At 31.8% G+C, this 17,562-nt stretch overlaps 3 protein-coding genes across 5 annotated transcripts in view; 1 reads left to right on the top strand and 2 right to left on the bottom strand.

The window, feature by feature from the left end:
* Nucleotides 1-115: 115 nt before the first annotated feature.
* Nucleotides 116-4,361, bottom strand: LOC125055529 (cytochrome c oxidase subunit 7C, mitochondrial-like). The gene is made up of 2 exons (XM_047657993.1): nt 4,064-4,361; nt 116-232 (listed from the first exon to the last, which is right to left on the bottom strand). The coding sequence occupies exons 1-2, from the start codon at nt 4,154-4,156 to the stop codon at nt 116-118; spliced, it is 210 nt and encodes a 69-aa protein (XP_047513949.1). The 5' UTR covers nt 4,157-4,361.
* Nucleotides 4,362-7,715: 3,354 nt separating this feature from the next.
* LOC125055156 (protein CDV3 homolog) lies at nt 7,716-13,507 on the top strand. The gene is made up of 5 exons (XM_047657429.1): nt 7,716-8,051; nt 8,755-8,919; nt 9,930-10,061; nt 11,157-11,334; nt 12,683-13,507. The coding sequence occupies exons 1-4, from the start codon at nt 7,875-7,877 to the stop codon at nt 11,328-11,330; spliced, it is 648 nt and encodes a 215-aa protein (XP_047513385.1). The 5' UTR covers nt 7,716-7,874; the 3' UTR covers nt 11,331-11,334; nt 12,683-13,507.
* Nucleotides 13,508-14,573: 1,066 nt separating this feature from the next.
* Nucleotides 14,574-17,562, bottom strand: part of LOC125055159 (cullin-1) — a 34,099-nt gene continuing 31,110 nt past the window's right edge. For all 3 annotated transcript variants that reach the window (XM_047657431.1, XM_047657433.1, XM_047657432.1), the window contains exons 18-21: nt 17,336-17,436; nt 16,602-16,707; nt 15,601-15,714; nt 14,574-14,699 (exon numbers count right to left, since the gene is read on the bottom strand). In XM_047657431.1, coding sequence (XP_047513387.1) covers nt 14,619-14,699; nt 15,601-15,714; nt 16,602-16,707; nt 17,336-17,436 — 402 coding nt within the window. In that variant the 3' untranslated portion in view covers nt 14,574-14,618. The remainder of the gene's footprint in view (nt 14,700-15,600; nt 15,715-16,601; nt 16,708-17,335; nt 17,437-17,562) is intronic.

Here is a 17,562-nt window from a genome sequence, read left to right as displayed (position 1 = left end):
ATAGTCCTGTCAAAATGCAATAAGACAAATGAGGACATTAACTGAAATAGTGCAGTTAGCTTAATTTAGTTTTAATAATTACTGGGACAAATGTTATTTAAACAGGTAATACTAATTACTTCTTAAGCAGTTGGTGGCGGGTGATGAGGAAGGGTGCTCCTAGGCCGGATCCAATGAAAACAGTAAACAATAAAGTTAGCTTGTGCCTGTTTTGGATGTCAAATGGCAGATTCTGAAAATTAACATAATAACTTTTTTATATACAGAAATAATGAAATGTGTACTTATTTTGTTAGTATTTACTGTAGAGTGAGAAGTCAATAAAAAACAAAGTCAAATGCCTATAAGAACATATTATTTCGAACCATAACATTACATGTTGAATAGAAAAATAGGTAAAATGAAATACTGTTAAAATTATAAACATAAGTAATTAATAAAAATACTATATTCCTACATAGATTTTATGGTAAAATAGTTTTCTGACATATAGATTACAAACTTTTAAGGTTACTACATCAGTATCAATACTAGTTGGTAAAAAGATTATAATCGAAATAATTACATGTATAGCATGTGCCTATTGACTAACATCCGAAAAATATTATCATTCTTATTGGAGTAGAAAGTAGGTACATGTATTACAGTACAGTTTAAGTTTTGACAAAAGAGGATTATGTAATATTTTGAATTTGGAACTTACCTCGCCAGGGACCCCACCATGGGAATGGTTTCGCACGAAGTTAGACATAACATTTCTGCCTAATCTAGTCGAAAGACGAGATAATGGAGCCTGCATAGTTACAAATTAGGTTTTATAACTGCAAGATGGAAATGAAAATATCAGCCAAACGCAGTCGCAAAAGGCTATCTAAAATCGAACACTCTCCATCTCTTTCTAGGAATATGCACGCTTTAACTACCATTGCGTTTAAGAAATTTGGTAGTTTCTTGATCACAAAATCTGAACGCAACCTATACTTAGAATAAAACAACAAATATGAGCTCTATCAATTTATTTAGCTATATTTTATAGATAATTTTCTCTTACAAATTATATTAATCATTGATTTGGTAACAAACATTATTTTCACTTGTCCACGCAATAATTATATCTGAAAAGAAGTTGAATAAATGTAATGCTTGTTCCGTATATTATTAACTTAGGATAATAAAAAAGAAATCATGAATAAGCAATGGTAATTACTTTCTGTAATCATAATTCACATTGCTCGTATATCGACGAGATAACGTGATTGCTTAAAGAAAGAATAGCAAAAACACGATCATATTATTTGAATGTGTCTGCTATGCGGACAAATCCAATGTGGATTTCCAGATTTATTGTCTTATCTATAATATATTCTTTAAAATACTTTCATTATGGTAACGTTAACTTAGGTAATGTGTGAAGTGTAATAACGTTTATTGTTCAGATATATGTACAAAAATAAAAACACATTCTAACTCATTTATAGATTTTGTCGCAGCGTATCCCACGTTTTGTTCTATATGGCCATTAACGTTTAAATTATTTCTACATTGGCATATGCTATGTGCAAAACAAATTCAATAAATAATCATTTTTACATATTGTATTGATGTTGTATGATTTCTAGTAAATGAAAATATTGTCATTCTACCGAAAACAATGGATCATAAACTTCACGAGGTTGTTTCAATCGCATAAACGCGCCTATCCACTTTCAGGTGTACAATAGATACTTACAATACAAGAACCATTAATATTCTATTTTGAAAGTTTCGTATTTGGAACCTATATTTTTATATTGGATACAACCAATGACATTCAAAACAAAAATCAAACATGTTTTAATTATTCTAAGTAAAGATTATATACAAATAAACCTACAGTAGTTACAATATTCTTACAAAGTATTTTTTTTTGTTAAAAAATATGTGTTTATTATTTTCCGGTAACAGTAACAAAATTAACGTTATACCTAATGCAAACTTTTGATATAGACATACAACTATGAAAGGGTTTTCGTACTAATTATTGATTTTTTGAAGGGTAAAAGGACGACTTCAACACTATAATCAAATAATAAAGAATGACTCAGATACCATCTTTATAGCATTCTGACATGAAACCAGGCTCATTCGTATTAAAAATCAAACACAATTAGAGCTTTAGGTACACTAGCCCGTCTGACCGTGTATGCTTTTTTGAAAAGAATATAATTTCCGATTTGCTAAGTCAATTAATCGAGACATAATCAGGCTACAACCAAAGGTCAGTCTTTCTAGACAATTAATATTTCACGAAGAATCGAAGCTGGAGTAAGCATTAAAGGGATAAGAAATATATCTTTACCCATCAAATAAGCTTTCGTTAACTATTTTTGTGTAAAGCACTATTTGTATAGTGTGTTTAGAAAATACTTAGGTAAATGTTATGCAAATGTAATAGAGAAAATTGCTTAGAATATATTTGTGTTTTGAATAATAATTTTCATTACAGAGAATGCCAAAATGAGTTTTACTTTTATTAAAAAGAGAAATTTAGGTACTTAATACGATTTTAACGCATTGTTTTAATTTACTCCATATTTTGTAGTTAATTTTATTAATATCATAATTCATCTTATTTTTGGACCTATGCCTAAATCACCGGGGATCGAGGTCATAGGTTCGATCCCCGGTTGTGCACCAATGGACTTTCTTTCTATGTGCGCATTGAACATTTGCTAGAACGGTGAAGGAAAACATCGTGAGGAAACCGACATGTCTTAGACCCAAAAGTCGACGTCGTGTGTCAGGCACTGGAGGCTGATCACCTACTAGCCTATTAGATTAAAAAATTATCATGAAACAGATTCAGAAATCTGAGGCCAAGACCTAAAGATGTTGTAGCGCGACTGATTTTTTTTATGCCTAAATGACGCAGTATCTTTAAACTGTTCACAATTAATTTAGCAATTTACCGTAAAAGTGCATCATAATCCTAGTTTTATTTAATTTTAATGGTTTCCACATAATATTGGTTATAGTAATAAACTGTTATACCTATGGTTGTGTTGGAACAACTAATTAAACCTTTATGACATTACACGGAATCACCGCTGTAACTATATATTGACTGCGGACAAGGAAAATAATAAGCAAATATTTTTCCTGCTCTTTGTTACGAATATTAGACATTTTACTGCGGCAATTGAGTTTTTAAAAATCTATACAATGTGTTAAAAAAAGTCATAGTTTTTTAAAGATTTTTAAGTTTTTGAGGAGTTGAAAAACTTTAAAGGAAGTTCCCAAGGGAATAAACAAAGAGATGATTTTGGCAATGTGGATGTGTACCTAATGTATGTTAATACCATTAGTTTTTTAGTGCTTAAACAATCAGGGATAAAACTTAAAAAAATATCGCAAGGAGGAAATAGGACTACTTTACGAATCCCATGCCTCGTTGATGGCATTTTTTTACATTTTGTTTTCGTAATAAAATGACCCCTTAACATAACATGCTACAGAGTAAATACTTCTTACCTTACTTCGCTTCTTTTACTTTTTCATTTGGTAAGCGGTGATGACAAATGGTGATGAAATACCAGTCAAGATGTAGAGGAAGAAATTGACAGTCAATCGTGTTCTGTTGTGAATGTTGAAGGGAAGGTTCTGAAAGTTTTATAATAACTTCTTTATTCGCATTTACAATTTACATTGTTAAGATTAATTAATGAATCAACATGTAAAAATAAGGCACATATCATACAATTAACAAGCTTCAAGAACTATAAATGTGAGAGTACCAGAAATACCTCTCCTCCTTAGTTAAAACGTGTAACAGTCATACGAATAATATAAACTTCCAAACTTCGATTACAAAACCAGATATGTGCTTAAGTCTAAAGGTATTCTTATTTCTAGTAATATTGAATTTATCTAGTCGTTTAAACATTTATACACACATGTCTAAACTAATGTTTAAAACAGTATAAGATATAGGACATTATTTTTAATATACTACCAGCGTGGTTCGACATTCTAATGTTACGTAACTATTAAGATAAAAAAAATAATAGCTTAATAAATAACTTACCTCTCCTGGAACACCACCATGGGATCCATTCCTGATGAAAGTTTTCATCACATTCCTTCCAAGGAGGTTTGATCTGGTTACAACACCCAACATAGTTGCTTTGGTTATTTGTTCTAAATGAGTCCCTTGGCCAGGTAGATTAGATAAATATTGATAAATGTCGATACGTCTGTCCCGAGGCGTAGTGATAAGCAAAATGTAACGTTTGCTTACTGGCCAGAGCTTACGTATTTCAGTTGTAAAAGGGAGAGGTCGGTTCGGGGTCAAAGCAAATAAGGCATAAAGGGTCCTTAATTATAAGTAGCAAATCTAATAGACAAAATATAATATAAAAAAATAAAATTGTATTTTAAAAATATTATCAAATTGATGATGGGAAACACATTAAACTACTGTTTGGTATTTGGACTGTTGTTTCGTACTAAATAATTTGTAAGGAAAATATGTTTTTATTATCAGTTAGAGTTTGAAATGTTTTGATGATATTATTATTTTAAAATTTAATTATTATAAAGTTTTTTTTAATGTGTGAGTTATACTGCATATTCCGAATTGTTTATTAAAATCTATACACAACAATCAAATATACTTACAGTATTTATAATTTTCTTAACCTACAAATAGTAATAATAAAATTTAATAAAAAGAAAATTAAAACAAATGTAAAAAGTTTGGTCCCTTTGGCAGAGTAGTCCCTTAAACGCTGGCAGCAATTCCTCGCTGTATTGCGATACTTATTCGTTGAGCCAGGAAATCACCAGCTCCGTGGTCACTGGTACTATCTACCAGTCGCAAACTTAAGTCTTTAATTGCACTTGAACCCCACGGCCCTAGACTCTCAACTCCAATGGGAACAAATCGAAGTTGGAGGAAATACTCTTATTTGACCCGAAGGTATCATTTTTTTTTATTGTGTCGTCAGTGTCCACATTCTCAGCATGGATATATATGTATTTCACATTTATCAAAATTTCAAGTTAGACCTATTGAACTAAACTCTGATATAAACTTAGATCTGAAAGCGCAAATCTGCGTTACCTCCTAGAGTACCATCGTCAAGATATCAGACGCATTGATATACAAAAAACCCAAGATGCACACTCAACGTCAAAAAAAAGTCCTCAAAAAATGAGCGCAACATTCTAAATTGTGCGCTCATTTCAAATAGTCTCGCGTCTAATAAGTGAAGTCGATGTTATTTATTTGTGTTTTTTTTTATAAATAAATTTATGTACTTTTGAACTTTTTTGTGTGTAGTTTTTGACAAATATATTTACGCTATATAAAGTGTAGGTCAGGAGGTAGCCAATTTAACATTTTTTTTTTAATTTAAAGAAAAAACTTTTTAACCGGATTAAAGTTATGTAAAATAAAATATGTTTATTATGGAACATAAGATACATGTATCACTTATTCCACGTCATTAAATTTCAATTTGTAGGCATCCCTACTCATCGGCAAAGAAGACAGAGGGTGTAGGCCGAGAGAAAAAGCCGGCGTAAAAAACTCTCGGTACTCTTTTAAAATATCAAATCATCAAATAACACTTATTTTAAAAACAAATATCGCAAATTAATTAGAGGTAGCCTGTCTAGCACTAGTCCTTATTCACCTGTCCTTACCACCTCATCCACTAGTGTATTATTATAAATTTACAACTATTTAACATCCAACACCTTTTGTCTTCAGTCACCGTGACCACGCACGCTGTAAAGCACCCGAAAAGTCGGATAAATTTAAAATTATGTTAAATAGTTGTAAATAAAAAAGTCATGTTCGACTCCACTCAATACCTTGTCCTACCGACCACGGTCGGTTGTAAAATTTTATTGCTTTAAGTACGTATATGTTAACGTAAAATTGTAAAAACCGTTAGATTGTAATCTATCGGTTATCAGTTATCGGTATTCGGTAGATTGTACTACACTAACTTAGTTATCATTCAAACTTCTTTGGTCAATTACAGATTAATTTTACTTCCCAACAATTTCATATAACTACCGAATAATAATACGTTAAATTGCAAGCAGTATGTTGAGTTGACAATCTTTCGACAGTTTACAATCTCGCGAGATAGATTACAATCTAACGGTTTTTACAATTTTACGGTGACATATACACTGCGTTGTAATAACATCTTTAAGCAATTCGTGTAAGGTTGATTTTGCAATAATATATGCTTGTTACATATACTGTTATAGAAATAGTGTTTCGGGACACTTTCGAGCGTTACTTTTATTCGAGACTATGCATCTTGGGTTTTTTGTATATCAATGATCAGACGTTAAAATTTAATTTTGTATGCAAGAATTTATTGCGAGACTAAAAGTAGCCAGCCCAAGATGATCACCTTTTGGACAACCAACTTCTGAAGAGAGTTCATAACTCTTATATATTAATTTTGATGTCTCTGAGTAACAATAAAATATATTTCAATATATTTTTGGAATGTTTTCAGTAGCCTTCTCAACATGATGTCACCTCTTATTGAATTAAATGCATTTTTAACGTCGACTTTCAACAGCACATACAATTTTCGTTAGTAAAAAGAGTGCGCAAAGCGTGTATAGCGGCTTCACAGGCGCTTTAAGTGCCAAAGCCAACAATGTTCAACAATTTTATTCAATTTACTGATTGTATATTTTACCGCAATTTTCGAGGTTAATCCACCAAAAGTGCTTCCCAGAGCATTGGCCTTATCTCACCTTCTTTCTTGGTAAGAGCCACCAAGATTGACCCATATAAAATGGGGGCAATAGCTTGATTTATCTCCCCACAAAGCATTTATAAGTTATTAAGGGCTTCTAAAAGACGAGCACCTGTTTTACCAACACTGAATGATCTTAATTCTTATAGATGTTGGGGTGACAGCCCATCCACGCCAGCAGCTGAAGTCTGAACCAGGATAAATTTATAGCGTTTAAAATTCAAATGCAATAAATTCATTTAAACCATAAAATCTTCAGTAGACTGAATTTAAAGGCAGCCTGGACATCTGTGAGAAGGTGTAAAAAAAGGTGTGTCTGAAGCATTGGGATATTTTTACTTAATTGCTGCAAGGGTATCCGGGGTGTCAGGGGCCAGTACATCATTTGAGAAAAGGTTCATACTTAATTACAAATATATGCATAACAACATACCTACCTAATAACTTTATTATTTTGCATATCTATTGATTTGACAAATTTGAATTAAAACAACAAACAATAATAAATTACACTAAAGTGTATTACAATTAATATCTTTTTAATTTCAATATCATATTAATTTAAAGATGCCAATTTATATATTCCCACAAGGCCTGAAATAAAGCATTTAATAATAAAAGGTAGTATTGGCGTCTAGATTAGATACCTACAGTTAAAAAAAAGTAATATTAATATTTTCGTACAATGTCTTAGCAGCTTCATTTTGGTATTAAAAAACCATTTTAACGCCAAATATTGAGTGCATATTAATAAAAACATAATATATCTTTCACTAGGAAATTCTTGATAGTTTAGTTATTAATATGAAGTAACAATTTTAAAAGTTATTTTCACGAATTCTACCATTTTATATTATTATAGTAGAATGATCAGCCATGTTAATTGTTACATAGACTTTAGTCTATGCTTGATGCTTAACTGAACTGGCATTTGGCAACACTACTATATGCCATTTCATTAAAAAAGAAACAGTCGGCCACGCTTGCCACTAAATCATTCCGGGGGAGTATTCACGTATTTCCCCCTTTTAATTATATTTTATTCCAATATTACTGTTTTTTTACGTTTTACAACAACATTAAAGTTATAACCAAAATTACACAATGGCTGATCTAGACGATTTCTTCGCAAAAAAAGATCGTAAAAAGTCTAAGTCGGTCAAAAAGTTTGCTACTGCGGATGAAATGGCGAAAAAATTGGAGGACACAAAACAGAAAACGGACGTAAGACCGAAGAAAGACAGGCCGGCGACAGAAGGCGAAGAGGCTGGATCAATTAGGGTTAGTTTAAAGTTTTTAAATTACGTGGTGATTATCGACATTTGAAATGCGCGAAGTGTCAAAAGCAGGTGTTCCTAGTTGGAAACCATGTCTATCCTGGTGTAACTTCTATCGCCCGAATATCACCATGATGATTGAGAATGTATTTCGCTTGATTTTGACCTTATTCCCACGGAAGCACATCAGTGACACTCCTTCGCCCTAAATTACAGGTTAAGAAACCCATCTATCGGAAATGATTTTGTTTCAACATTTTATTTTGGAAAACATAGTTCTTCAATTATATAAATAATACATATGTATAAAAAAAACTACTGTTTAAGTTAGTGCAAATTATGACCTACTTATGCCGTTTGTCACTTAATGTCACATAAGATACACAATACTCTTCATCATTGTATACAGATACTGTTAATTTAGATAAAGATTTTGTTATAATGCATATTATGTTCTATTTCTGTGCCCATCAACAAGACCCAAGATCTATGACAAACCTATTTAAACTAAACTTGTTATCAACTGATATCACTTTTGCATTGTTTGTTTCTACTATTAGATAAATTGTGAATGCAATTTGTATGAATTTGTTTCATTATTATTTAGTGATACCTGTATCTTATGTTCCATAAGAAACATATATTGAATGATTTATGAATCATTGTCTTTCTTTGAAACCTTTTTGATATAATAATGCAATCTCTAGGAAGAAGAGGAGTGGAAAGAATATGAAGAACCTGTGAAGGATTATACAGGCCTCAAGCTACAGGTGCTACAGAGAGGTACTAGAGCTCCAGAAAGTGGGCGGGATACAGCAGCTGAAGACTCTACCCCTGAAAACTCTAAAAACAAGGGCCCATGGAACAAGCCGGTGAGTACATATCACATTGTTAGCAAAAATAATTTATTTGGACTTTGTAATTAGATATTAGCAGAGCTAATGTTTTTAGTTATATATTATTATTATTTATTTTAGGTTAGTTCTTGTTCATTCAACTTTCCACATCTTATAGATGGAATATTGATTTTTCATGTAAAGTGTGTTAAAGTTTAATGTATACTTTAAAAAAGCTACAGGCTACATTAAGAACACTCAAACTGGGTTAATTTTTTAAAAACAATAATTTATTTGTTATGCTCTATATAGAAAAACATTTTTGTTCTTAAACTAATATATTATTGGAGTTGGAATGGATGTACATCCTTGTCACATTCATTTTAAAATTCTTGTAAACACTAATTGTCTTTTATTTTGTAATCTGGGTACTACAGAGCTCAGGTTTCTTGACAGAAAAGTCAAATTTAAATAAACAAAACTACATAAAATATTTAAGTTAAGAAAACTATATTTAAGTTCTTTGTTTTTTTATATAGAAATAAAAATATAAATTAAATATGTCAGAATAGGTTAGTTTTTTGCATAACAATTTTAACATACTTTACTGTAATAGATACTTTCTACTACATATTACATACTTTATACGTTCAAACATGATTGTTTATGATATATGTAGGTATAATTGAATCTTAATGTGCCATTTGACCTTGAATCTATACACAATTTTCTGCAATGAAAGTCTCATCTGAATATAAAATATGTAAACAAGTTTTCATCTGTCTGCATGTCTGATAAAATATGTAAAGTTGTTTACATATTTTGTGTCATATTAAATATATATATATGTTGTTTATTATTTATATCCCTTTAGTGATGCAGTCTGTTTCCTTGAGCATTTTTCTTAGCAAGTAGTGGATTGTACTCGTGTGAGATCAGCCTTCTGCCTGATGCATGTCATTCACTGTACATGCAAGTGATAATTAAAGAGAAAATTCTAGAGAAATGTAAGAAAGTGGGAATATGTTTATTTTTGTGGGCTTTAGGTGGAAGCTGAACAAGTAGTGGTTAAACCTCCACCACCACCCGTGGAAGAGAAAATTCGTGCGACGTCAACTTATGTCCCGCCACAGTCGAGACAACGCCCCTGTGATGGATCAGTACGGCGTCCCCAGAATGTAAGTGTGGCAACAAAATAATAGATTATTATTATTAAAGCTTTCTTAATTAATTGATACAATAATCATTTAGTTTATTTACATTTCTTGATATAAGTATAGTTCTTTTAGTATTGAGGTATTAGAATTAAAATTTTAGTTAGTTTTGTTAGTGTTCTGTTGTATATACAAATACACTATATTTGAATTTGTGTCTTCATATTTTTCCATTTATCTTTGTTTTGAGCAACAGTCATGCAGATTTTCTCCACTACCTCTATTACGTCATTCGCCCATATCTTCCTGTGAATCTCTTTCCAGTAGGTCCAGACCATTTTGTTTTTAAAGTTTTCACCTTTTATTCTGCACTCTAGATATATGTCCTGCCCATTTAAATTTACAAATGCATCTGTAAGCTTTGTATTGTTACGATTATCAAAAAAAATTGTTTTGTTTATTCTTCTCAATTTGCATGCAGGGCAGACAGTTTTTTCTTGTTGTTTACTTGCTGGGACCCACATTTGATTTGCATATGTCAAACAAGGTAGAATATTTGAATAATTATCTTATGTACTGTAGCTTTCAGAATTACTTTGTGGACCTAGTACTTATTATAGTTTAAGATACTTGTTAATTCTAACTATACATAATTATTAAGAGATTCTTAAGGTTTATTGTTTACTCCGATTTGCTTGTACAACCTTTTAGATATAATTCGTGTTTTTGTTCATGAGGTGACTTAGATGTTTTGTATATAGAATGGATAAATAAAGCCCTTTGGATAGGAATCATACACATGCATCTACATACTACTGTCAGGTCCATATTTTTTAATGTAACTCAAGACAGTTTTGAGTATGGTCATGCTCAAATTTATACAGAATTAATAAAACTTAAAACTAACTATACTGTAAACTATGTTTTATCTTTATATTCTATTTATTTGAACAGTAAAAGCTACATGAAAATACTCATTAATATTTTCAATGGTACGGTAATCTGCAATGCTTGTGTAGAAGAATGAGGACAGTATTGGTTGTTTCTCCTGTGGGTTTTCTTCTTTAAATAAATACTATACAAAGTTGATTTACTAATGATTTGACTATGGGCAAACAGAAAGCGTCTCTGGACATCCACAACGAGGACTACTTCCCTGTGCTGGGTGCGGCTGCGGGGGCAAAACGCGGTGGTGGTTGGAGCACGGCGGGTGGGGCTCCGCCCCGCGCACAGCACGCGCTCAACCCGCTGGCTCTCGGCAACCGATTCACGTCTTTGCCCGACGACAGTTAGCTAGGTAATTTATTGCAGCATAAAGATTTAGTTCGATAAGTATAAGTTTAAACATAGAAATAGGCCCTTTTCTTTCATTTATCAAACATTTAAAAATCATACAAAATATTCGGAGTAAAAAAGTAATGATAATATATATCTCTCTTCCATTTTGCTTTTGATGTCCCTTGGCTTTTATATTTCTACTATGTTAAAGTAGCCTAAACCATCTCAATAGTATTACTTGCGCATATAGTAACAGTTAAAATACACTGCTAAAGTTTTTTATAAAAAATGAATGTCTAGTTTTTTTCCTATTTAGGGTAATTTTATCTAGTCAAACAATTTCTTGATTTCTGGTGTTAAAATCAGTTACAGAGTAGACAAATAGAGTAGCCTTGTTCTAAAATGCAAATGACATCACAAAGAAATCTAAATTATTATTTACTTAGTTTAAATAAGGAGTTTATAATGATGTGTTGGAAAAATAGAGTCAACAACTTAATATTAACAAATATTATGTTGTTGACTGTTTATAATGATGTGTTGGAAAAATAGAGTCAACAACTTAATATTAACAAATATTATGTTGTTGACTGTTTATAATGATGTGTTGGAAAAATAGAGTCAACAACTTAATATTAACAAATATTATGTTGTTGACTGTTTATAATGATGTGTTGGAAAAATAGAGTCAACAACTTAATATTAACAAATATTATGTTGTTGACTGTTTATAATGATGTGTTGGAAAAATAGAGTCAACAACTTAATATTAACAAATATTATGTTGTTGACTGTTTATAATGATGTGTTGGAAAAATAGAGTCAACAACTTAATATTAACAAATATTATGTTGTTGACTGTTTATAATGATGTGTTGGAAAAATAGAGTCAACAACTTAATATTAACAAATATTATGTTGTTGACTGTTTATAATGATGTGTTGGAAAAATAGAGTCAACAACTTAATATTAACAAATATTATGTTGTTGACTGTATAATACTCTTTGTACATAGTAAATTGATGTTACATTACTACCATTTTAAAGAAATGATAAACATAGTTCAGTTAAAGACGCGTTTGCATAAAAAAGAATGGCATAACTATTTCTGACCCACGTGGCGTAAAACCCTGGAAGTGCTTCGGTTTCCAGCCAAACAATAATTGATAGGTTCAGAGTCGAGACTTATTAACTTGAATGGTTAGAATTAATGTTACCATAGAAATAAAATGTACAAGCTGGTAAATACGTGCGTTAAAAATCTATAACTAAATTTTAACATTAAACAGCTTAAGCCTTATAGCGTTTATTAATAAGATTTCTTGTTTAGATATATAGTTATGTAATTATTGATTTTCAATTCCAGGTAGCTGGACGTTCGGCGAACATAAATAATAAAGTGAAGTGTCATTATGGACTTTAAGCAAGCCAGGCATAGTTCCCATATAACTAAACAATATTGCAATTTACCGCGCACTTCCTCGCATCTACTCTTAAATATATTATCTGTGACGGTTGCTATAATCAATCAATGCCTAGATGGTGTTCTTATAAAGTGAAATATTCATACTATCAATTAAATGTGATTCCAGCTAAGTGTATCTTTGAAAAACGTCAGCTGTCAATCAGCACTCAGAGTCCGAATAATTAAAGCTTTGACAGAAACAAAGTCGATCAAATATATTCGATCAATTAGAATATGTAAACAGAAGATTTAACGTTTTTAAGCTCAATCGTCTCTAGGTTTTATGTAAGCGCCGGTCGAATTGTATTGAACGATAAATTTTGCTAGGCCCGGTCCAAAGGCCGTATCCTCGTTCCATTCATAGACAATAAAGTATTCCATAATCAGTGTTGCTAGCTAATAATAATAAAGGGCGACTGTCTAAAAAAATCGTAAAAGCCGAAAAACGGAAGTGTGCCTTTATGTTTGTTACTTTTTTATGTTTATATTAAAAGTAATTAATACAGTGGCTGTTTCTGAATGTATTAGGGAATCAAAAATTTTGCGGACTTTTAGTGTTACAAGCGTGGATCGACTTCGCTAAAATTAATAAATAGTAATGCGCTAAAATTAAATGAAAACCCGGTTTACGAAGTTGGTTACCTCTGTATGTTGACGATAAAAATGTTTATTAACTCTCGGCAAATCATTCAAACATGTACCATAGAAATAAATTATGTATTTAAAGTTTGTTTTTTATTCCTCCTAAGCCTCCTTTTAACAGAGTGATTGAATAATCTACTTAAACCCACAATGCCGGATTCAAAGGTCTGAAGGCCGCCAGCCCCAGTTTATTTTCCAAATAAAATGTTTTTTTTTCGGTTTAGTTTTCAATAAATACTTATATTTTATTTTATTAAAACACAAACAATCACGTAAATAAAAAATGGGCCTAACTCATCTCTAAGTTGTTGTCACAACTTACAAGTAGACTGATACTCAGTGGCGTATTAATAGGGTGGCAGGGCTGGCAAAATGCCACGGGCCCGCGACGCAAGAGATATTATGTTCTATGGATGAATGTGAAGTCTCCAATACGCATTGGGCTAGCGTGGGGACTACAGACCATTCCCTCTCGCCTAAGAGAAAATGAAACTGAAAATCTAGAAGTTAATTAAACTGAGTACAAGGTGACGGTTTTTACTGATAGGGCCCCATCAAAAGAATTTGCCACGGGCCACAGATGGTATAGTTACGTCACTGCTTATACTATCTTGAAGTTAAAGCTGTATACACTGAACAAAACAAAAATTTAACGATTAAGAAATACTTGCAATTATTAAAATGATTTAAAATATATATGTTTCATTAAAGTTGCTTAAGCCGAAAAGCTGTTACATAGTTAAGGTTAGGTTAGCCACTATACACTTTTTGGCCTAGCAGTTTCAGAATGCGACTAAAACCTCTGTGGTCAAAGGTTCAAATCCCGGCTGTATTTTTATTTTATATCTATTTTTGTCACTCGAGGTTGGGTTTTATAAAAAAAATTACTAAAAAGACACGAAAATTACAAGTTCGATTTTCAATTTCCAAAACTATTCATTCACCGAATTTAATTTAGTGATTTCTAGTTCAATACTAAAACTAAGATGACTTTTAAGTAATATAAGTTTAGTTGTGACCATGAAAGATATTTTTTAAATTAAATTTATCTTCAATCTAACGATTGATCTGTTCCCTTTCATAGATTACAGATATTTTTCTTCATTTTAAATCTATGATATAATTAGGGTTGCCGCAAATAAAAAGCGTGTTAATAATATTGTTACATTTATTTAGTAATAACGTATAGGTGAGATCACGCAAGATAGCTGTACGTGTCCTTCTCTCCTTCCGTGCGTTCCAAGTATTCCTTCTCTATCAGGATGTCAATACATTTCTGAAATCAAACAATGCTTATAAAATGTATATAAAATAACTCTAGCTAACCTAAGAATTTTTATTTTAAACAGTATTTTATCTTTTCACCGATAAACTGAATTCATTTAAACAACAGCAAAACTACAGACAAGATGGCGAATGTTTAAGATCAGCTGTTTAATAATTTGTTAAAATACTTTAATTATTTTTAAGTATACTAGTATGTATTAATAAAATAATAGATAGAAACTGGAGAGAGTAGGGTTGATTTCTAGCAGAATTCGTCGGAATGGCCAAATTCACACAATTGTGGGTCTCAACATCTAAAAACCTAAAATAGCCGAGAATAGAGCAGCGCGAAGTCGTCACGTCTACGTATCGGTTGGGACATTTCAAGAGAAGCATAACTTACTATTTAGTAATGTTCTTTTTAATACATAATGTAAAACATAGTGTAAACCGACATGTTTAGGCAACATCTGGAAGAAAAGAAGAATTGGTATCAAAACCAAAATCACACCGATACGGGCTCTAGTATTCCATATCTTCCTGTATGGAGTATAAACGTGGATATCTTGGCTCGATAAAGGCAAAGGATTGATGCCTTTGAGATGTGCTGGATGCAAATGCTAAGTAAAGACGCTAAGAAATTTCTACCATACAATGCTGAGGTGATGAACTTGGAGAAACTGTTCGTGGTTGATAACAGAAGGCAAAAGATCACGTGGCCGTTCACCAACTATGGACCGATTAAGTGAAAGATTCATCATCCTCAAAACTATACACTGTCATAAGAGAAGTGCTGGACAGAAACCGGTGGAAACAGACAGATCCAGACCTGCTGATTACGACGGTCAGACGCGAGCTACCGACTAAAGAGAGAGAGAGTAAACCCGAGGGGGGTTCAAACACAAACTCACCTTAATAACAGGCACGCGCGGCTTGAATCTTGACGATAATTGGTTGAGCACTTCCACAACCAAATGCTGGTGTTTCAGCTTTTTGCGGGTCTTCATTATACGCACGATCGCCGCCTGAAATTATTAATAATAAAATCGATTAAAATATAAATTTGAATGAAAAAAAAATATGTGTGTATACTTCTTTGGTGTAACAAGATAAAAGTCTCTCCAAAATTTGTATTCTACGTTTGTAGAAAAAACACTAACAATAGAAAAAACTTAAATGTTGACTAGCTAACTTCGGGTGTCGGTTTTTTGTGACGGTGTGCGCGCGCATCGTAAAAATTTACTCATATTTACAACAACTACATCATTTTTACCCTAACGCGCCAAAAGAAGTAACTTCAAAAATATATTTATTTAGTTATTAAGCTTACGACATCACACAGTCCTAAATTTACTAATTATTTTACAAAATTATATTATTATATCAACATCATATCAGATAAATAAAGTTTGAAAAATGATCAGTTCTTCTATGATTGAGATTCATAAGAAAATATCATTTTACTCCTATCGACTTCTACATATAATTTCGTCACATAAATTAGTGTAAGAAAATATAAAATTATTTTATTATAAATTTCACACAATCGTCAATCTGACAATTTACATCAAACTTATAGGATTCTACAAAAAAAAACTGGTTGTGACAACGACATAACAAAACAGTGATGAAATGATTGCATACTTTTGAATAAAATGAATTATTTTTATTGAATTATCACTATTTTGTATGTACAAAAAAGGAGTGAATCTTCGGACGCATGGGCCAATCGAGTGGAATAGAGATAGATGCGGCGCAAGCGTACAATGAGCGTAATGCGACAATGAACGTAACGGGACAATGAACGTAACGGGACAATGAGTCGTGAGTGCAGCCGGCGTTTATCCATTTATTAGACGTTGTCACGTCAAAAGCTATACATATATGTAATTGGAAATCATCTAATACACACCTGTATAAGCATCTTGCGGTCTTCCTCGATGTGTTTGTGCGTCGCTTCCTGTTCCACCTTCAGCTCTGTCTTCAGGGGGATGTTTATGTTCACGCGAAGTTTTTTACTAAACAAAAATTATATCTTTCACAATACCTGTTTTTTCTGATTTTGTAATTATAAATATGTTTTGTTTTTTTCTGTCGGTACACACAATCCGTTACGAATGAAAAAATATTATTCATATACACGTTTAAAAGAAACTAAAATTTACAACTAACGGGTAGGAGTTTTTTTAAAAATGTTAACTGTGATAGGCTCGCGACTGTATATTTTATAATTGCATATGAAAATGATAATTTTGCCTTTTCAAATATAAAACCTATTATGGTTTAATTACTGCGTTTTCTTTTTGATTAAATTCGTTTCATGTATTTGTAAAGGATATTTATTTAAATAAAAAGTATATATTACTCTATTGAAGACCAAATTGTCACTTTAAGTACGATTGACGTCTCTTCGTAGCGGAAACATATTTTGACAGAATGTGAAAAAAATCTTTGTTTCTGAAATGACGTCATTTGTCTTGTTAATGGTATGACCCGAGTTGTTCCCATATGTGTGGCGAGAAACATTAATATTTATTATTATAATTACTTGATCCAGGTCACGTGGCGCATGTTGGAAGGCTTCAGGCTTGCAATCATTACGAATTAAAAAAAAAATACGATACGAATTAATAATTTCATACTCACTTTTTATAACCTAAATAAAGTTCCACGACCGATGACTCACTCAGCTCAGCTTCATCATCCTGACAGACCAGCAGTTTCGCCTTCAGCAGGATTTGTAACACCTGCAAGGCAAGTCATCAATTAAAATACACTTATTTACGCCGGGAATCGAATCTAGATCTTATTTTCTACACTACAGGTCACGAAATTACTTAGGTTTAAATACTTTAAACAAATGTTCCATAAGT

This window comes from Pieris napi, chromosome 13 (assembly GCF_905475465.1).
Source record: "Pieris napi chromosome 13, ilPieNapi1.2, whole genome shotgun sequence".
Lineage (NCBI taxonomy): Eukaryota > Metazoa > Arthropoda > Insecta > Lepidoptera > Pieridae > Pieris > Pieris napi.
This window is presented reverse-complemented; position numbering and strand designations above follow the sequence as displayed.